Source organism: Hypanus sabinus, chromosome 20 (assembly GCF_030144855.1).
Source record: "Hypanus sabinus isolate sHypSab1 chromosome 20, sHypSab1.hap1, whole genome shotgun sequence".
Classification (NCBI taxonomy): domain Eukaryota; kingdom Metazoa; phylum Chordata; class Chondrichthyes; order Myliobatiformes; family Dasyatidae; genus Hypanus; species Hypanus sabinus.
In genome coordinates this window covers 8274746-8297846 of record NC_082725.1, presented here as the reverse complement: position 1 = coordinate 8297846, position 23101 = coordinate 8274746, and the positions used below count along the sequence as shown (strand labels likewise).

Sequence of the window (23101 nt, the reverse complement as noted above, 5' to 3'; positions counted from 1 at the left end):
TCTCATAATGAAATGTTTAATTGTGCCACTGCACAGGACTGCAGTTTCAAATTAAATTAAGACCTAATATAGGCCAGTGAGTATAAACCTATTTCGTCACTGATGTATAGTGAACTGTGCGGACTTCCTGAAGCAAGAAGTAAATTTGCCCAAAAACCACTCAAGTTATTCTTGATTTACTGGCAGTCTCTGCATTCTAGTGACAGAAGATTACAGTGAAAACTTCAACCAATAATTACTGGACATTATTTTAATAAAGATTTAAAAGATAAAGATTAGATCTTTTTGTATATATACATGGAAACATTGAAATTTACAGTGGCACGCACACACCAAATGCTGAGGGAAATTAGCAGTTCAGGCAGAATCTATGGAGAGATAAACAGTTGATGTTTTAGGCTGAGAACCCTCATCAGAACTGGAAAGGAAAGGGGAAGAAGTCTGAATAAAAAGCCAAGCTAGAAGGTGACAGGTGAAGCCAGGTGAGGGGAAGGTAGGTGAGTGGGGAAGGGGATATGAAGTGAGAAGCTGAGAGGTGATAGGTCAGAAGGGTAAGGGGCTGAAGAAGAAGGAATCTGATAGGAGAAGAGAGTGGACCATGGGAGAAAAAGGATGAGGAAAGGCACCAGGGGGAGGTGATAGGCAGGAAAGGAGAAAATAAAGGTGTAAGAAGGGAGCCAGAATTTACAGTTTCACTATAAAGACAGTGAAATGCGTTGTGTGTCAATGACCAATACAGTCCGAGATGGAGACAGCCTGCATATGTCGCCATGCTTCTGGCACCAACGTAGCACAGCAATTTACTAATACTGACTCATATATCTTTATAGTGCGGGAGGAAACCAGAGCACTCCGAGGAAATGAACGTGGTCACGAGGAGAACATAGAAACCTCTTAATGATAGCGGTCAGAATTAACCACTTTTAAATTAATCATTAAACAAGAACATAGGCCTTTCCTGTTTTTCATCTCATTACTTATTATAAAATACCACTATTTAGTCACATACCTCATTGTGGGAGATTGCTCTGTTCAAACTGTTTGCCATATTTTCTATTTTATATTAATGACTACATTCCAAATGTATTCATTACATATGAATTGATTTGGGTCAAGATGTAAAATCTGACCTTAATCTAGGCCTTATTTTGGAGGTGATCTAAAGTTGCAGTTAAATTCATGCAATATTCACCTGTGACTATTGGGTTTTCTTTCAAAAGGACAGCACTGACATAATGTTAATGCAATTGCTTGTCTTAAATTAAATTAGCAGAAGTGAAGCCAGGCTAATTATTATAACAATTTGAAGTATGAATTAGCTAACAATGGAGAGATAAGCCGCCACCAATTAAAGTATTTTTCTGTCTCTGTGATACCAAGGGAAGACTCAGCATGCCTGTGAACCAAAATGCCTCAGTACTGATATTTATGCAATGTACCTATTTAAGATTGATTGAAGATGGCGGACAAGTAATCTGCATCAATTGAACTGTAACTTTAAGTGATTGAAGTGCTGTTCTGGTTTGAAGCCAATATTGATTACAAACGAGGAGGGTCAAACGTCATATGAAGGTTTAAGCTTCTTTCTGTCAACAAGGTGACAAAGCTATATCGATCTGAACTGTCTATTTAGAAAGTTATTCTTCAGTACCTCTAAGGTAATGTTTATGTTATGTTACATGAAGATACAAGTGAAATTGATAGATCAGTATGTGATAACTGAGTAAATGTTGTTTGAAGAACTTGCACAAAACAAGGCTTCAACTTTAAGTACAGAAGATTAGTGGATGATGTAATTGAGGTATCCAAGGTGACTATATGGGTGACAGGATGGAGATATGTCTCTACCAAAGGGGGTGTAAGGTGCTCCTTCCCTCCGTGAGCCTGCAGGTCAGCCTTTGGCAAGGTGTAGCACCTGCTTCGCAACCCCCCTCCCCACCCCTGGAGCAGGGTCAGGTGAACCCATGGGAGCAGGTTACGAATGGTTGTATGAGCAGTTGGTGCATATCACGTCCTGGTTATGTGAGCACTCACATGAGGCAAACAATCCCTGAAGAGTATTGGCAATGGCTGGCATCACCCGTCTTGTAAAGACACTGCCCGGAAGAAGGCAACAGCAAACCGCTTCTGTGGAAACGTTTGTCAGGAACAATCATCATCTTGGAAGTGTGTGGGACAGGTGGCAGAGATGCAGTGCTTGGGCGGTGGGGTTGGGGGGGGGGATGGAGAGCCAGTGTGGTCATCCAACCCTGAGATACCAGACAAGGTCATTTGATTCCAAACATTTGCTTTATTGATCTCTGGTACTTCCTGCTCCCTCCCCTCTTTCCTCCCCTTTTCCCAACTGTGAATCCCCTCTCCCTGCCCCGTCCTGTTCTCAGTCCACAGTAGAGACCCGAATCAGAATCAGGTTTATCATTACTCACGTATGTCATGAAATTTGTTTTTTTTTGTTTGTGGCAGCAGTACATTGCAATACATAAAGGTACTACCACACTGTGCAAAAGTCTAAGGCACTCCAGCTTGATATAAATATGCTTGTTTGCATACGTGCACACTCACACACTCATATTATATCTATAAAGATAAGTAGTGCAAAAATAGTGAAGTGGGAAGCAGGAATGAGCTTGGTGATACCTGCTTTCAGGCATTTCTATCTTATATGCCTCTTTTGCACTATATATTTATTTTTTATTGTGACTTCTAATAGTTTTTTCAAATTATCACACTGTATGCTTGCCCCAAGACAACAAAATTCCTAGCATACTGTGATAATGAACCTGATTCTGATCTTCCAGCTGATGGTAGGGGAGGGAACAGAGAATGGCTGAAATGGGTGTTGTCCTACATTCCTGGAATCCTCATTATTATTTGCAAATTAACCCACAGCATTACTGTTCTCCACCATCTCAAATTGCAGCCTTGCAGTTTTCATACTTGAGCATACGTTGTTCCACCCATCCACCAGATGCAGTTTTTCAGCTATTTTCATTCCATTCTCTGAAATCGATGGGCCAAATGGCCTACTTCTGCTCCTATATCTTATGGTCTTATATCACAAGTCCTGATTATGTGACCACTGACAACTGCCAAACAATCTCTTAGGAGTACTGAAAATGGCCATTCTGTAAAGACACTGTCCAGAAGAAAGTAATGGCAAACTACTTCTGTAGAAAAATTAGACAAGAACAATTATAGTCATGGGTCCATGATTGCCCACGTCATACAACACGGTATATAATGATGATGATGATAGATTTCCAGCATCTGCAGAATCTTTTGTGTTTATTATTTTATAGATTAATTGTTGTCATTGGAATTTTGTTATCTCTACTCTGAGTACGAGATGACCCCGATGACTTATTTCTTTTTCCTTTCTTTGTTCACGCAGCTCCTTTTCCTTGTTCATTTTCCACTCTTCTAACACAACAGCCATAAGCAATAGATTTTATGCCTCATTCTTGACATCTGAAGAACCTTTGGTTCAGAAAAGTATCAGGATCCAACTTAACCCTGCTCTAACATCCACAAATGGACTGAGAGTTAACAACAATTTAAAGTCGTACAGCAGAAACAAAGGGAGAGAAAGATTTGCCTGCCAGGTCAAGTACCAATCACTGGATAAGGTGCACAATTTTTTAATGTCATATTTATATCACTAAATGTTTACAATCTTTTTTTTTGTTATCTTTCAAGAAGTCACGGATGTTTTGCAAGGACTACACTATTCTGCAAAACTACCTTCTCAGTAAAAGACCAAATCACTAAATCACCCTAATTCTATAATTACTGAAATAATATGCTATCGTTTCTGAAGGTGAAAATTCACCATGCAATTCACTAGCAGCAGAACTGCTCCCCAGCCTCACTCTATATATAACACAGCAGAATAGTTCTGCAGTGAAATGCACTTCACTTTTACAATACAGACTCCAGGGAAAAAGCAACCTTTCACTTCATGTCTCTCCAATAACTAGCCACATAGAGAAGGAATCGCATACACAATCCGAATTCTATCATTTGTGTACCTACACCTTATATTATGAAGAAATTTATGAATAAAAATTTGCCAAATGCTGCTGTAGTACAACAACCTCAGGTACATTCAAATTCAATTTTCTCACATTCGAAACCGACTGAGGTCAAGGTAGCCTTGCCAAATTAATACTAAAGTACAATTAGTTATTAATATCATCCTGCACAACATCTCTGAGCATGTATAAAGGTTGATAGCTTTTTTTGAGCTAACTGAGAAGCAAGTGATTCTTTAAAATTTAATGTTATTTACTGTATATGGCTAATACGGGGGGGGGGGGAGGATTAATTTTAAAGTGATTGAAGGAAAGTATAAGGGGGATGTCAGAGGTAAGTATTTTACAGAGAGGATGGTGGGTGCATGGAACACCCTGCCAGGGTTGGTGATAGAGGCATTAGGGACATGTAAGAAATTTTTAGATAGGCACATAAATGAACGAAAACTGGAGGGCTATGTAGTAGGCTAGGATAAGATTGACCTAAGAGTGTGTTAGAAATTTGGCACAACATCGTGGGCTAAAAGGCCTATACTGTTCTGCAATGTTCTATGTTCTACACCTGTGACCTTTGGAGGCTTTAAACAGTCTCTTAGATCCCCCTCAGTGGGATCCTCTTGCTGTCAGAATTAACAAAATATTATACTTCCAACACCTCAACACATTCAAGTACACTTCATGAACTCCATGTTGAGCCAGAAAAGAGATGACAAAAAGCTTAGCCAAAGAGGGTCTTTGGGCATGTCTAATAGTTGGAAGTTAATTAGAGAGTTAAGGGTTTGGGATTTGAAGGTTCACCAATTCTCGATGTATATGGCAAACCACTACTAATACCAATATTGCATGTGAAAAAATTTGACTATGAAAAACACACACAAAATGCTGGAGGAACTCAGCCGATCAGGCAGCCTCTATGGAGAGGATTAAACAGTTGACATTTCAGGCTGAGAACCTTCATTAGGACTGGGAAGGGAGGGAGAAGAAGCCACAATAAGAAAGTGGAGGGAATGGAAGGAGTACAAGCTGGCAGGAGATGGGTAGAAGAGGTAAAGGGCTGAAGAAGAAAGATTCTGGTAGGAGAGTACTGTTGAGCATGGAAGAAAGGGAAGGAGGAACGGCACAAGAGAAAAGTGATGGGCAGGTGAGGAGAAGAGTAGAGATGAGAGGGGTGCTAGGATGGGGAATGGGAAAACAGAAAAGATGGTGGGGGAGAAATAACCAGAAGTTGGAGAAATCATGTTGTCAGGTTGGAGGATACCCAGACAAAATATGAGATGTTGCTCCTTCATGCTGAGAGGGGCCCTATCACGGCAGTATAGGAGGCCATGGACTGATGTGAAAGAGAGTTGTGCAGTGTAAATATTCACCAGTCTTGATGAAGGGTCTCAGCCCAGAACGTTGATTGTTTATTCCCCTCCATAGATGCTGCCTGTCATAAAGATGAGAAAGTCTATGAAGAGCGGTTGGTTGGCTTCCTGAAGAAGCTCTGAGGCTGTAATTTAGAGAAAGAAGGAGGAAAAGGAAGAAGCAAGTGATCAAAAAAGAAGTGCTAATCTTACATAACCTACTGCAGGTGTTGGCAGTTTGAAAAATAACAGAACATGCTGGAAATCCACAGGAGAACAAGAAACTACAGAGAAGTCCTTGAGCCTGGTGGTGCATGCTTCAAGGCTTTTGTATCTTCTACCTGATGGGAGAAGGGGGAAGAGAGAGTGTCCAGGATAGGTGGGGACTCTGGTTATGCTGCAAACACGAGAAAATCTGCAGATGCTGGAAATTCAAACAACACACACAAAATGCTGGTGGGACACAGCAGGCCAGGCAGCATCTATAGTGAGAAGCACTGTTGACGTTTCGGGCCGAGACCCTTCGTCAGGACTAACCGAAAGGAAAGATAGTAAGAGATTTGAAAGTAGTGGGGGGAGGGGGAAATGCAAAATGATAGGAGAAGACCGAAGTGGGTGGGATGAAGCTAAGAGCTGGAAAGGTGATTGGTGAAAGTGATACAGAGCTGGAGAAGGGAAAGGATCATGGGACGGGAGGCCTCAGGAGAAAGAAGGGGGGGGGGGAACCAGAGGGAGATGGAGAACAGGGAAACAACTAAATATGTCAGGGATGGGGTAAGAAGGAGAGGAGGGGCATTAACGGAAGTTAGAGAAGTCAATGTTCGTGCCATCAGGTTGGAGGCTACCCAGCAGGTATATAAGGTGTTGTTCCTCCGACCTGAGTTTGGATTCATTTTAACAGTAGGGGAGGCCATGGATAGACATATCAGAATGGGAATGGGACGTGTGGCCACTGGGAGATCCTGCTTTCTCTGGTGGACCGAGCGTAGGTGTTCAGCGAAACGGTCTCCCAGTCTGCGTCGGGTCTCACCAATATATAAAAGGCTGCACCGGGAGCACCGGACGCAGTATATCACACCAGCCGACTCACAGGTGAAGTGTCGCCTCACCTGGAAGGACTGTCTGGGGCCCTGAATGGTGGTGAGGGAGGAAGTGTAAGGGCAGGTGCAGCACTTGTTCCGTTTACAAGGATAAGTGCCAGGAGGGAGATCGGTGGGAAGGGATGGGGGGGACGAGTGGACAAGGGAGTCGCGTAGGGAGCGATCCCTGCGAAAAGCAGAAAGGGGGGGGGGGGGAAGGGAAAATGTGCTTGGTAGTGGGATCCCGTTGGAGCTCCTTTCTTTCTCCCGAGGCCTCCCGTCCCATGATCCTTTCCCTTCTCCAGCTCTGTATCACTTTCACCAATCACCTTTCCAGCTCTCAGCTTCGTCCCACCCCCTCCGGTCTTCTCCTATCATTTCGCATTTTCCCCTCCCCCCACTACTTTCAAATCTCTTACTGTCGGTTAGTCCTGACAAAGGGTCTCGGCCCGAAACGTCGACAGTGCTTCTCCCTATAGATGCTGCCTGGCCTGCTGTGTTCCACCAGCATTTTGTGTGTCTGGTTATGCTGGCTGCTTTACTGAGGCAATACATCACAAAAACCAGCCACCCCTCCAACATTTCTCGCTGCCTCAGTGAAGTGTGAAATATTCCTTGGTATGATAGTGAGTACGCAGAACCTTCTGGAATTGTTCATATGTCCACTGTTATTTGTTTAGCTCAACTCAACAAGCTAGTTTTTATCATGATCTTGCACTTTAAAAAGATATCAAAATCACTCTGAAGAAATTCAGCATTACACCAAAAAACCAGGAAGACATTGCACTCAACAGATTCATCTGGAGGAAATCTGTTCAAGAGGGAGCTGCCCTATGTGAGAACGGCCTCCGCTGTGTCAGAGAGAACAAGTGGCAGCTGCTACAGGAGAGACTGAACAACAGAAAGACCCAACCACTGACCACAGCCATCACTTACTCCTGCCTGCGCTACACCAGAATATGTGCATCCTGGATTTGCCTCTGCAGCCACCTGAGGACCTCCTCCTTCTCTTTCTCTCACTTCCCTCTCCTATCAGATTCCTTCTTCCACCTATCACCTCCCGGCTTCTTACTTCATTCCTCACCCCACCCACCTGGTGTCACCTATCACCTTCTAGCTTGTCCTCTGTTCCCCCCCCCCCCACCCTTTTTATTCTGGCATCTTCCCCCTTCCCTTCCAGTCCTGATGAAGGGTCTCAGCCTGAGTCATCGACTGTTTATTCATTTTCATAGATGCTATTTGATCTGCTGAGTTCCTCCATCATTTTTGTATGTATTATGCTGAATTTCCAGCCTCTGCAGGATCTCTTGTGTTTATCGGTTTATTTTGTCTGCTTTTCAATTCACGTTTAATTCTAATATTTGAATCTACATATCACAATTTAGATGACAAGCAGAGTCAATTATAAAATTAAATTTGGAAAGCAGTTTCTTGATTTATTGGTGTTATTATAACTGCATCCAAGGAGTCGCCATGGCAGACATTATATACTGCAATTATACTAAAACATATTGAGCAAATCTGCTCTGAAATTTTTTAATATATATTAAATTCAAGCAGAAGGTTGCCTCCTCTTTTTAAAGGGCAGGGCTTCAGTAAAAAGCAGTTTTGTAAATCTATTTTATTGCTCCTACCTAGCTGGAGAAAAGCCAGAATTAGCATAAGGTACTTAATTGTTCAATTGAAATTTAAATGAGTTTAAAATGAATTTAAAAGATTTACATCAGAACACAGACAAAGAAACAAGCACCAAATGTTTCTTCCATCTCCTCCTCCAGATCAACATTTACTTTACCACAGTTTCACTTGTTCCTGTTCTGTCTACTTTTGTTATTTAATCTCTCCTGCCTCATCCTTACAGGAACATTCTTAGAAGAGAACATAGAACACCACAGCACAGTGCCGGCCCTTCAACCCACGATGTTGTGCTGATCTTTTAACCTGCTCTAAGATCAGTCTAACCCACATAGTCCTACATTTTTCTCCTTCATGGTCCTATCTCAGAGTTTCTTAAAGCCCCTGATCTCTGCTTCGACTTACAGCCCTGACAGTGTGTTCCATGCAACCTCTAACACCCGCCCCTATACATCTCTCCAATCATCTTAAAATTCTGCCACCTCGTATTGGTCATATCCACCCTGGGAAAAGTCTCTGGCAATCCATTCAATCCTCTTTTCATCTTGTACACCTCTATCAAGTCACCTCTCTTCTTCCTTTACTTCAGAAAGCAAAGCCCAAGCTCACTCAGCCTATCCTCATGAGACATTATCTCTGATCCCAGCAGCATCCTGGTAAAACTCCTCTGCACTCTGTCTAAAGCTTCCACATTCTTCCTATAATGAGATGGCCAGAACTGAATACAATATTCCAAGTGTGGTCTAACCAGAGTTTTATAGAGCTGTAACATTACCTCGCAGCTTTTGAACTCAATCCCTGAGTAATGAAGGCCAACACACCACACACCTTCTTAACCATCCTATCAACTAGTGCCTCTTCTTGTGTATTTGTTTCTGTCCTCTCCTTCATTTCCCCCATCCATGCATCTTCGAAACTTATTCTATCTTTACATTTTCCCAATTCTGCTGAAACACTCTTTACGAATTGGAAGTGTGAAATATTCCTTAGTATGATCTTGAGTACACAGAATGTTTTAGAATGCATTGTTATTTATTTAGCTCATCCCAACAGGTGGTTTTTATCATGACTCTTAATGAGCTCAAGCGCTGGGCAGGGAACTGTTCATGGTTCTGGGGTGCTTCCAGAAGCGGAAATAGTTCATGCGTTAACTGTGGTCTTTTCTCATTCCATTCGGGTGACCTCATAAGATCCAAGTGATACTCGCCAAAGTCGGAGAGCAAAGTGACTGCTTTTTCAAAATTTTGTCTACATCAACAGTATGTATCAAAAGTATACAAATATGTGTGTGTGTGTGTGTCTGTATGTGCCTAAGAGTACTGTATTTGACAACGAGGAGCAGAGAGCAAGTTTGTAAACCTGGTGGGAGCAAAGGATGTTGGGAATGGCGAGGTTGGAGCTCTGCTGGAGAACTATGGGACAGGTGGCAGAGGAGGAGAGCCATGGGTGGGGGTAGGAAGGGTAGGTAGCACAGGTGCAGACACAACCAGCCCTGAGATACCCAGGCAAAGTCATTTGATTCAAAACAATTGGTTTATTGATCATTACACAATGTCTCTCTGGTGCTTCTGCTCCCTCCCCTCTGCTTTTCCCTTTTTCCAACCATGATTCCCCTCTCCCTGCCCCCTTCCCACTCTCAGTCCACAACAGAGACCAGGTTTATCATCACTTACATATATTGTGATATTTTTTTGCAGCTGCAGTACCTAGCTGTAAATATGTGCCTAAGACTTTTGCAAAGTGTTGTAGCTCTGAAGTAATATTATTTTATTAGGAATGGTGATACATTTGGAAAATCAAATACCTACTCAAGGACGATAAAATCTGAAATTTATTCAATACGTTAGGCATGTTACTTTTGGATGCAGAAACATAATATTACATTGAACATAGAAAATGCCAGCATAATATTGACCCACAATGCTGTGCTGCCCTGTTAACCAACCCCTCCCTCCGACATGGCCCTCCAGTTTTCTATCTCTAAGGAATCAAAATGCCACTAAGCCATATGGCAGTTCAACCATTATGGTCAGTGAATGTTGCGAAGAGAGCCTGGGGTAAAGTGAAAGCCTCTACAGGCAGCTCAGAAACCACTGGGCAGAGAAAGTAATTGACACAATAATTAGAAGGGAAATGACAAAAAAAATCTTCTTTATCCAGAAAACTCATTGCCTTAAAGACCTCATCACTTAGAGCCATAGGTCATACAGTGTGGAATCAGACCCTTCGGGCCATCTTGTCTGTGCCAACCATCTAAACACTTGGGAGTGCTCTGATAAACCTGAGTGCTGCAGGACTGCAGACCTTATGCTGGAAGATGGGGTTAAGCTCTTCATGCACATAAAATATTGGGCAGTATGGTAGTTAACCGTGGTTAGCGCAACACCTTACAATACCAGCAACCAGGGTTTAATCCCCACTGCTGTCTGTAAGGAGTTTGTACCTTCTGCTTGTCATCACGTGGGTTTCCTCTGGGTGCCCCAGTTTCCTCCCACAGTCCAAAGACGTACTGGTTGGTAGGTTAGTCAGTCATTGTAAACTGTCCCATGGTTAGGCTAGGATTAGCTGGGCGGCACGCCTCGAAGGGCCGGAAGGGCCCATTCTGTGCTGTGTCTCAATAAATAAAAATAATAAAAGATCCAAGATTCAAGTTTACTTGTCGTCTTTACATCAAAACGTACAATGAAATGTATTGTTGCTTTAACAATTGATACACCCTGCTCATGGCAGCCTGGAGGCATCACCTCAAGTTCTGGCACCAACATAACATGCCCACAATGGTTGGTAGAACACGCCCCATTCCTTCCTCTCACCCATGCAGATACATAGTCCTTTAAGCCCAGGAAGGGCCTCTAAGCCTCTAGCCGACGTGGACTCGGGTCTGCAGACACTGGGATTTGACCTCCCCAGCAGACTCGCAAACTCAGCTCCAGCCAATGGGCCCAAAGGTCAAAGACCGCCATCTGATGAGTGATTTCTATGATACGAGAGCAGGCTTGGCTCAGGGGAAGGACGCCGAAGCAAGAACAAAAACAGATCAACGAGAAGAATTTTTGTGATTCTAATTGCTTCTGATAGTTCCAATATTGTGCTCCCTGCCTTCATCGTTTGATGTGGTTTTGTTGCAGATGGCCTAACTTGATTTAGCAGACTTTAACATTTCAAACCGGAGATTACTTTCGCAAGCAATCCATTTACTGGGCCATTCCGCAAGGCACAACAAATGAAGCTAGTGCACTCTCTGCAGTCATACACATCCTCACTCAGTGAGAGGAAAGGAGTTCTGAAATAGAGACATAGAGCACTACAGCACAGACAGAGACCCTGCGTCCCATCTAGTCCATGCCGAACTGTTCCTCTGCTTAGTTCTATTGATCCGCGCCTGGACCATAGCCCTCCATAACCCTCCCATCCGTGTACCAATCCAGATTTCTCTGAAATGTTGCAATCAAACCCACATCCATCACTTGTGCTGGCAGCTCATTCCACAGTCACACCACCCTGAGTGAAGAGGTTCCACTCGTGTTCCCCTTAAATATTTCACCTTTCACCCTTAATCTCTAGTTCTAGTCTCACCCACTTCAGTACAAAAAGCCTGCTTACATTTACCCTATCTATACCCCTCATCATTTAGCATACATCTATCAAATCTCCCCTCAATCTCCTACGGTCCAGGGAATTAAGTCTTAACCTGTTCAACCTTTCCCTATAACTCGGGCATCCGGTTGAAACTGAGTAAACCCCATATTGTTTCCTCTTAAAGTATATATCCAATGTCGCTCAAATATTACTGAAATATTAAACACACAACAAAGACCACCATACAGCCTCTGAGCACTATGGAGGATGCTTTCCCAGGTCCGGTGCAGTGCAGCAAAAGCAGTTGGGCTTCATAGGGACAAGCACAGGAAGCAATTGGTCCTATTCCTTTTCCCACCATGCACCTGCTTCTGTTAGAGGTTAAGGACTGGTTTCCCTCCCCCAGCCCACAGCCTGTGAAGAAATACTCCGCCGGATGATATTCTCCTCAGAATCAGAATCAGGTTTAATTTTATAGAATATAGACAAGTGCAGCACAAGAACAGGCTCTTTAACCCAAAAAATTGAGATAATCCAATTGAGTTGATAATCAAATGGTCAACTAAACCAATCCACTCTGCCTACACAATGTCCATATCCTTTCATTTTCTCACAGCCGTGTGCCTATCCAAATATCTTTTGTAAGTCTCTAATGAGTCGGCTTATACTATATTTGTCATGATTTTTTTTTGTTTTGCAGCAGCTGCACAGTGCAAAACACAAAAATACTATAAATTACAAAAGAAATATAATAAATGACTAACTTAAATAAGTAGTGCTAAAAGAGAGTAAAATTACTGAGGTAGATTTCATGGGTTGGTTCATTGTTTGTTCAGTAATGTGATGACAGACAGCAAGAAGCTGTTCCTAAAACACTGAGTGTGTGTCTTCAGGCTCCTGTACCTCCTCTCTGATGGTAGCAATGAGAAGAAAACAGTGTATAAATATATATATATATATATATATATATATATATATGTATATGTATATGGTGTGTGTGTGTGTGCGTGTAGTGTTAAATTAAGTAAGTAGTGCAGGTACTTATTTAATATAACAAAGTGGTGAGGTAGTGTTCATGGGTTCATTGTCCGTTCAGAAACCTGATGGCTGAGGGCAAGAAGCTGTTCCTGAATATTGAGCATGTCTTTTTGTGCTCTTGCACCTCCCCCCTGATGGTAGCAATGAGAAAAGGCATGCATGTCTTGGGTAATGAGAATCCTTAATGATGTATGCTGTCTCTTTTGAGATATTGCTCCATGGAAACGTCCTGGATGGAGGGGAGGCTAGTGCTGATGGAGCTGGCTGAGTTCAAACCTCTCTTCAGCTTATTGCGATCGTGTCGTACCAGATGGCGGTGCAGGCAGCTCGAGTGCCCTCCACAGTACATCTGTAGACATTAGTAAGTGAAGACACACACTCAACGTATCAGGAACAGTTTCTTCCTCTGTGCCATCAGATTTCTGGATGGGTATTGAGCCATGAACACTTCCTCAGTATTCTTTCCTTCTCTTTTTGCACTACTTATTTAATTTATTTGTTAATATATACCTCTTGCTGTCATTGGTAGTTTTTATTACTCTGTATTGCAATGTAGTGCTGCTGCCTAACAACAATTTCACGACACCTGTCAGTGATATTAAACCTGATTCTGTTTCTACCAGTTGGAGGAAACCAGCCATGTAAAAATCCACAGTGCTCAGCACAGCATCCTACCATTTTTATTAAGCAGCTTTATTAGATTCAGCGTTTTCCCCTATCAAATCTTAATTAGAAAAGAAGCACAAGGTGTTCAAAACCGTGAATGTAAAGAGTGACTTAAGACTCTAAGTAAACCATTCTGAATTATACAGCCACTCTGTTAACAACATTGTGGCACTCACAACTGTCCATATCAGGCAATTCTGGAATGGTCCAGAGTGTGTACAGTTGTCTTCCAGGGATCTCCAACAAGACCATAAGATTTCAGAACAGAATTAGGCCATTTGGCCCATCGAGTCTGTTCCACTATTCCATCAGGGCTGAAGTATCTATTTAGCTTCCGGTTCAGAATGCTTTTGGATTTTTCAGTCTATCCTTGTCACATTTCAAAATAAGATAATCAACAAAATAAACACCAACCAGCAATTGACAGCAAATAAAAAAGGCATGCAAAGTTGAAGAACATTGCTCACCTTGATTCAGTGACTTGTTTTTACAATTGCAACATTGCTAATTTTTCAGCCTCACAAGTCACTGATAATTTATACAGGCACAAAGAGGAAACTGGATTGAAAGTCGGTGGGTGAGTGAGGGTTGATGGGTGGATGGGTCATTGCAGGAAGGATTGATTGAAAATACAATTACAGGGTAACGGTATATAAATTAGTTTATGACATTGAAAGGCAAAGGAAACACTTCAAAGATAACATCAGAATCAGCCTGAAGATATCCAGCATTATATCGAACAGCTGGGAAGGTTTTGAACTCAATAGATAAACTGATGGAAATCTGTTCCAGAGGGGGCTGCATGACATGAGAACGGAGCAGAGAACAAGCAGCAGCTGCGAACAGAGAGACTGAACAACCCAAAGAACCAACCACTGACCACAGCCACCACTTACTCTTGCCCGCACTGCGAGAGAATAAGGGGAGTGTGGATTGGTCTCTACAGCCTCCTCAGGACCCACCAATAGACAGCCCCTTCATACTTAACTCGAGTGATCACAATACTACTTTGACATTAACCCTTCCTAGGGACTCAGTCCACATCATACACTGCAGTTAAATGCTTCTTAGTTCAGCTCAAAGAGTATATAAAAGTTCTGGAAGTTTCTGGTATTACTTACGGCTGGTTGCATAACATATGGTTGATGAGGCATCCATGATGTACTCTGGACCTGTGTGAAGAATTATACTCAATTAGCAAATAAAAAATGAGAATAAAACTACAGCATCAAAGACACTAGGATATTAATATTAATTATATTACCATATGGGATTGTGCAAATGCATTTGGCAGTTCAAGTTTTAAAAAAGGGGAATTTTCAAATTTCAAAGTAAATTTGTTATCAAGGTACATAGCATCATTACGTACCGCATCGTACTACATTGGTGATCATGGTCTCATGACCATGATTTTTCTTATCAAATTTTTCTACAGAATTGGTTTCCCATTGCCTTCTGGACAATGTCTTTACAAGATGGGTGACCCCTTGTCATTATCAATACTCTTCAGAGGTTGTCTGCCTGGAGTCAGTGGTTGCATGACCAGAACTAGTGACTTGCACCAACTGCTCATATGAACATCCACCACCAGCTCCCACGACTTCACGTGACCCTGATCGGGGGGCAGGGGGGAGCTGAGCAGGTGCTACACCTTACATAGAACATAGAATAGTACAGCACATTACAGGCCCTTTGGTCCACAATGTTATGCCGACCCTCAAACCCTGCCTCCCATATAACCCCCCACCTTAAATTCCTCCATATACCTGTCTAATAGTCTCTTAAAGTCCCACATAGGAGATTGGTGGGTAAAATCAAAGCTCAGGGCATCGGGGGGAAGACATTGACATGGATAGAAAACTGGTTGGCAGATAGAAAGCAAAGGGTAGCGGTGAATGGGTGTTTCTCAGAATGGCAGGTGGTGACTAGTGGGGTGCCACAGGGTTCGGTATTGGGACCACAGCTGTTTACAATTTACATCAACAATTTAGATGAAGGCATTGAGAATAACATCAGCAAATTTGCTGATGATACTAAGCTGGGTGGCAGTGTGACATGTGATGAGGATGTTAGGAGAATTCAGGGTGACTTGGATAGGCTGGGTGAGTGGGCAGATACTTGGCAGATGACGTTTAATGTGAATAAGTGTGAGGTTATCCACTTTGGGAGTAAGAACAGGAAGGCAGATTATTATCTGAACGGTGTAGAGTTAGGTAAGGGAGAAATACAAAGAGATCTAGGAGTCCTTGTTCATCAGTCACTGAAGGCAGTGAAGAAGGATAATGGAATGTTGGCCTTTATTACAAAGGGAATTCAGTACAAGAGCAAGGAAATCCTCTTGCATTTGTACAGAGCCCTGGTGAGATCACACCTGGAGTACTGTGTACAGTTTTGGTCTCCAGGTTTAAGGAAGGGCATCCTGGCTGTAGAGGAAGTGCAGCGTAGATTCACGAGGTTAATTCCTGGGATGTCTGGACTGTCTTACGCAGAGAGGTTAGAGAGACTGGGCTTGTACACGCTGGAATTAAGGAGATTGAGAAGGGATCTGATTGAAACATATAAGATTATTAAGGGATTGGACAAGATAGAGGCAGGAAGTATGTTCCAGATGCTGGGAGAGTCCAGTACCAGAGGGCATGGTTTGAGAATAAGCGGTAGGTCATTTAGGACAGAGTTAAGGAAAAACTTCTTCTCCCAGAGAGTTGTGGGGGTCTGGAATGCACTGCCCCGGAAGGTAGTGGAGCTAATTCTCTGGATGCTTTCAAGAAGGAGCTAGATAGGTATCTTATGGATAGGGGAATCAAGGGATATGGGGACAAGGCAGGAACCGGGTACTGATAGTAGTTGATCAGCCATGATCTCAAAATGGCGGTGCAGGCTCGAAGGGCCAAATGGTCTACTTCTGCACCTATTGTCTATTGTCTTTTAAACTTCACTAGTGTATCTGCCTCCACCACTGACTCAGGCAGTGCATTCCATGCACCAACCACTCTGAGTGAAAAACCTTCCTCTAATATCCCCCTTGAACTTCCCTCCCCTTACCTTAAAGCCATGTCCTCTTGTACTGAGCAGTGGTGCCCTGGGGTAGAGGTGCTGGCTGTCCACGCTGTCTATTCCTCTTAATATCTTGTACACCTCTATCACGTCTCCTCTCATCCTCCTTCTCTCCAAAGAGTAAAGCCCTTGCTCCCTTAATCTCTGATCATAATCCATACTCTCTAAACCAGGCAGCATCCTGGTAAATCTCCTCTGTACCCTTTCCAATGCTTCCACATCCTTCCTGTACTGAGGCGACCAGAACGGGACACAGTACTCCAAGTGTGGCCTAATTAGAGTTTTATAGAGCTGCATCATTACATCGCGTCTCTTAAACTCTATCCCTCGACTTATGAAAGCTAATAACCCATAAGCTTTCTTAACTACCCTATCTACCTGTGAGGCAACTTTCAGGGATCTGTAGACATGTACCCCCAGATCCCTCTGCTCCTCCACACTACCAAGTATCCTGCCATTTACTTTGTACTCTGCCTTGGAGTTTATCCTTCCAAAGTGTACCACCTCACACTTCTCCAGGTTGAACTCCATCCGCCACTTCTCAGCCCACTTCTGCATCCTATCAATGTCTCTCTACAATCTTTGACAATCCTCTACACTATCTACAACACCACCAACCTTTGTGTCATCTGCAAACTTGCCAACCCACCCTTCTACCCCCATATCCAGGTCGTTAATAAAAATCACAAATCTAGTCCCAGAACAGATCCTTGTGGGACACCACTAGTCACAACCCTCCAATCTGAATGCACTCCCTCCACCATGACCCTCAATTTTGAATCCACCCGGCCAAACTTCCCTGGATCCCATGCCTTCTGACTTTCTGAATAAGCCTACCGTGTGGAACCTTGTCGAATGCCTTACTAAAATCCATGTAGATCACATCCACTGCACTACCCTCATCTATATGCCTGGTCACCTCCTCAAAGAACTCTATCAGGCTTGTTAGGCATGATCTGCCCTTCACAAAGCCATGCTGACTGTCTCTGATCAGACCATGATTCTCTAAATGCCTATAGATCCTATCTCTAAGAATCTTTTCCAACAACTTTCCCACCACAGACGTAAGGCTCACTGGTTACCCAAGAGTAACCTGCAGGCTAGCAGAGGGAAGGAGCACCTTACACCCACTTTGATAGAGATGTATCTCAATCCCACCACCCAAAGTGGAGATAGTGTATGTCACCATATACTATCTTGCAATTCATTTTTTTTTGCAGGCATTTGCAAGAAAATAAAGAAATACAACAGAATTTATTAAAAAAAACTCTACTTAACAAAGACTGTCAAACATTTAGTATATGAAAGAGGAAAGATCATGCAAATTATTTGAAAAAAGTAAATAACTAATACTGAGTTGTAGAGTTGTTGAAAATGAGTCCATATGTTGTGGAGTCAGTTGAAAGTTGTGGTGAGTGATGTTATTCACGTTGGTTCAGGATCCTGATGGTTGAAGGGTAATAACTGTTCTTGAACCTGGTGGTGTGGGACCTGAAGCTCCTGTACCTCCTAGCAATAGTAGTAGCAAGAAGAAAGCGTGGTCTGGTTGACGAAAGTCATTAGTGATAGATGCTGCTTTCTTGTGACAGCCTTCTGTGGAAGTGTGCTCAATAATGGGGGAAGCCTTGCCGGTTGAATTTTGAAAATTTTGAAATTAACATACAGATGAGGAATATTGACAAATTAATAAATTAGCAATTTGACTTGTGCTCTCTGTATATTGCAGATTCAAATCAAATCACGTCTCGGCAATCCTCACAAAGGGTTGCACTAATGTGGGAGGATATTGAAATAAACCTCTACAAAATCTGTTCGTGAGTATGCCACATTGTAAAAGCAATAGAAGTTCATTGCTGTTACACATATGATAAAAAAGAACAATGTTAAATAGTGATTAGAAAATTATTTTAAATTGCAGTAGGCAGATGATGAGATGGGTACATAAATGGCATATTTGAAAGGCTAAAGAATAATCAATACCAAAGAATGGGCTTTCCAATAGAACTGTAGAGACAAAATCTCTGGAATCACTTAGATACAACTAGGGGTATTAGCTACACTGCAGGTATCTTGGGATTTTCCGAATCAGAATCAGAATCATGTTTAATATCACTGGCATATGTCGTCAAATTTGTTGCTTCATGACAAATGACAATGTTATACATATGTTAAAAAACAGATTATTAAGCAGAGAACATACATTTTGGATGCTTTAACTAAACAAATGGCCCAGATATGCTGCGAATTTGAAAAACAAATCTAGAAGAAGGAATTAGTTCTCTTTGAATCTCTGATGTTTTCTACTCCTAAGGGTGGAGGAGGTCAGATGATTAGACACGTTTAATGGGGAGACAGATAAAGTTTGTGGAAACTGATGTAGAAGAGGAGTTGAGTTCAGCATAGTTCACCCATGATTAGACAGAATGGTCGGGTGGGTGTGAGGGGTATGATGTCTTCTCATTGCTACAATCAGGAGGAGGCAAAGGAGCCTGAACATCTACACACAGTGTTTTAGGAACAGCTTCTTCCCCTCTGCCATCACATTTCTGAACAGTCCATGAACACTACCTCAGCATTTTTCTCTTTTTGCACTATTTATTTATTTAGTTATGTACTTTTTTATAGATTTTTATTGTAATTTATAATTTTCATGTATTCCACTGCACTGCTGCTGCAAAACAACAAATTTCACAATACATAACAGTGACAATAAACCTGCTTCTGATTTTTTTTTTGGTGTTGTGCTTTTGAGTTTATATTAAGATGCTTCTTAATCGACAGTTTCACATATCAACAAGTGAATAAACAAAACCTGGGGAAAATCACTTTGTATCCAGGACATCTTTAGGGAGCGGTGTCTCAGAAAGGCAGCGTCCATTATTAAGGACCTCCAGCACCCAGGGCATGTACTTTTCTCGCCTGAAGGCACACACTCAACGATTCAGGAACAGCTTCTTCCCCTCTGCCATCTGATTCCTAAATGGACATTGGACCCTTGGACACTACCTCACTTTGTTTTAATATACAGTATTTCTGTTTTCGCACATTTTAAAAATAATCTATTCAATATATATTATTTATTTATTTGTTATGTTTAATTTTATTTATTATTATTTTTTTCTCTCTCTCTGCTAGATTATGTATTGCATTGAAGTGCTGCTGCTAAGTTAACAAATTTCACACCACATGCCGGTCATGATAAACCTAATTCTGATTCTTTGTACCAGAGACTTTGCTTAATGCTTCAAAAGAAAGTTCATCAGCCTTAAATGTTTCTCCCTCAAGACTTGATGCTACCTGACTTGCCGAAAAATTTTGCATATTCTCCTCTTTACTGATTATTAATAATATCAATCAGAATGAAAATGTACCGAGAAAATTTATAAGGATATTACCGAGCATTGAGGATACCAGGCGCAGGTTGATGGGACTTGGCAGAATAATTGTTTGGCACAGACTAGATGGGCCAAAGGGCCTGTTTCTGGGCTGTAATGTTCTACGACTCTATTTTTGTGAATCGTGAAGTAACTACAACCTGCCCTCATCAGGTATGTGAACAGATGCAATTGGATTACGTTTATTTACACATTAACCCCTCTGTCATAAGCTCATCATCTCTCATTCTCTTCATGCAAGATCTCAGTTTATTTGTAAATTTTTGAAAAGGAATCTCTGAATGTCATAAGTTGGAACTGGTGATGTGCATGTGGGGGAGTGGAGAAATTAACAAAAATTTATTTTTAAATTATGACAATTATCCATTCTAAAGAAATAACTGAACAGCTGGGAAACAAATGCTTCAGTTACTTATCTTTCTTTTCTATCTTAACAGTCATTTTGATAAGATCAACTGAAGAATTCTTACAATTAAAATCCCTTATAATAATTAGTAAGACACAGAAAATGCTGAAGGAACTGCAGTTCAGGCACCATCTCATCCTAAGGAGAGGTGTAAAGAGTCGACATTTCAGGCCGAGACCCTTCATCATGTTTCATGTGTCCTGATGAAAGGTTTTGGCCCAAAACATCATCTGTTCATTCTTCTACATAGGCGCTGCCTGACCTGCTGAGTGTCTCCAGCATCTTGTGTGTGTTGTTCTGGATTTCCAGCATCTGCAGAATCTCTTATGTTTTTGCTCTGACAGTTTTAAATCTTGTTCCATTCATGTTTTGTTTTAATTCAAGCTGACTTCCTTCAACAGCACAATGGAGTCAATCTGGGCCCGTCTTCATCACTATTATTTAAATGGTTCGGCACGGATAAGATAGACTGAAGGTACTTTTCTATGACTCTTAATATTCCTTCCACAAAATGAAATAATGTGGCTACATTGATTATCCACACTGACTTGAATTTTCTATTAGGCTTTTAAATTACTATACATAAAATTTTTCATTTGCATAATGATACAGAGAAGACATCCACTGAACAATGATAAAACTAAGCACCTTGAAAAGAATAACTGTAAGTTATTTTTCCAATATCACACATTTCGTCTTTGCAGAGGGTTGGTTGAAGCACAGGTGAAATGACAAAACAATACGGTTCATGCTCTTTGAGAACGTGGTTCTTATACCCAAGGGCTTCGGTGATAACTGAGAGGTTGAAACCCCTTCTCAGATATTGCAGGTTCTAAGTTAGATTGCTGGAGTACTTTACTTTATTGCTGTCTTTAACCAATTCTCAATTGAAATTGCAGCATTAGGTCAGGCCAAGTTTCGATCACCGAGGGGCTGGAACTTGTAAGTAATATGCTGCATCCTACACTAGGGAGCTGAAAATCATAAACACAAGAGATTCTGCAGATGCTGGAAATCCAGAGCAATGCACACAAAATACTGGAGGAACTCAGCAGATCACACAGCATCTATGGAGAGGAAAAAAATCAATCGATGTTTCAGGCCGAGACCCTTCATCAGTGCTGAAAAGGAAGGGAAAAGTAGTCCTTCCAGTCCTGATGAAGGGTCTTGGCCTGAAATGTTGACAGAGAGTCAGGTTTAGATTCAGCAGCCTCGTTTTATATTGACACAGTGCCACCATTCTGAAAACACCATCAATAAACTGAGCTGTACTCATTGAGTGATTTTGTTATGTTTCTGGGTGAATAATCTGCATAAAGAACTTATTATTGTATTTTTCAAGAAAGAAGAGATGTACATCCCTATTAATAATATAAAGCACATTTATTTCTGTGTGTAAAGCTATTTTTTCTTCCTCCCTTTGTTCTGTTTATCTTGGTGCACTGACTAAATAGCGTGACATCTTCCCCCAGGACATGCCCTCTTCTCATTGCTACTATCAGGGAGGAGGTACAGGAGCCTGAAGACTTACACTCAATGTTTCAGGAACAGCTTTTTCCCCTCTGCTGTCAGATTCCTGAATGGATGTAGAACCCATGAACACTGCCTTATTATTTTTGTTCCCATTTTGCACAACTTATTTAATTTAATCTTTAATATATATTTCTTATTGTAATTTGTCATATCTTTATGTATTGTACTGTACTGCTGCTGTAAAACAACTTTCATGGAATTATAAGGAAAGGTTGAAAAGGTTAGGATTTTATTCCCTGCAGTTCAGGAGACGGAAGGAATATTTGATAGAAGTACACCAAATTACAAGGGTATAGACAGGGTTAACGCAGGCAGCCATTTTCTACTGAGGTTGGGTGAGACTAGTTCATGGGTTAAGGGTGAAAGGTGAAATGTTTAAGGGTTACTTGAGGAGCAACGTCTTCACTCAGAGAGTGGCGAGAGTGTGGAATGAACTGCCTGCATTAGTGGTGGATGAAGGTCTAGTAACACCATTTAACAGAAATTTGGATAGGTACATTAATAGGAGGGGTACGGAGGCTATGGTATGCAGGTTGATAGGACTAAGCTGAGTATTAGTTCAGCATGGATAGATGGGCTGAAGGGCTTGCTTCTGTACTGTAATGCTTTAGGGCTCTATGATAATAATTTTGATCCAGCTTCACTGATCTCAAAGTCTGGGTGACCAATGCTTCAACCATGCATTGAATAAGCAATTTGGCATGAGGGTTAATTTGACATAAAATATTTGCAAGCTCTGTAACTCACATATGCTGTTACCATGAATACAGTTTGGAGCTGGGGCATTGATACTCGGGAGTTTTTGTCTCTGGATGCCAACTTCAAAATGTTTCTGGTCTCTACATAGTGTTGAATATTTCTAGAAATATTCCTCAAAGAATGTAAAGAAATTCCAATTTTCAAATCCCTACTTGTATTACAAAAGACTGAGTTTAGTGACATGGAAGCTGTACAAATGGCACTAGCCGTTATGGTATTGAGGAGATTGTGTAAAGAGATTACAGAATAACTGATATGTGGGTTATTGAAGCTTCGCTTCACAATGACGGCCAGAACATGCATTCAGAAGCAGACAAGGGGAATCATATAATGGCTTGAGCAAGTTATGTTGAAAAAAAACAACTTGCAACGTTTGCAAGAGCTGAATAAAACTGCCAGATGGGAATCTTCTGAAGCCTATGACAGAAGTTTGAAAAGCAAACATCTTAAATCTTAGCTCCAATATAAACAAATTTCTCCTTTTCCTCCTCCTTCCAAGTAGTAAAAAAAAGCCTGTGCATTTTTGGCTTATTTGCATGCATTAAGAATATAGAACACAGAACAATACAGTACAGGAATG

At 41.6% G+C, this 23101-nt stretch overlaps 1 protein-coding gene across 7 annotated transcripts in view; it reads right to left on the bottom strand.

Annotated features, from left to right (window-relative positions):
* The window catches only part of rbms3 (RNA binding motif, single stranded interacting protein), a 1202299-nt gene that overhangs the window by 58925 nt on the left and 1120273 nt on the right, over window positions 1–23101 (bottom strand). For all 7 annotated transcript variants that reach the window (XM_059945024.1, XM_059945027.1, XM_059945025.1 and 4 more), the window contains one exon: window positions 14496–14546. In XM_059945024.1, the coding sequence (XP_059801007.1) occupies window positions 14496–14546 (51 nt within the window). The remainder of the gene's footprint in view (window positions 1–14495; window positions 14547–23101) is intronic.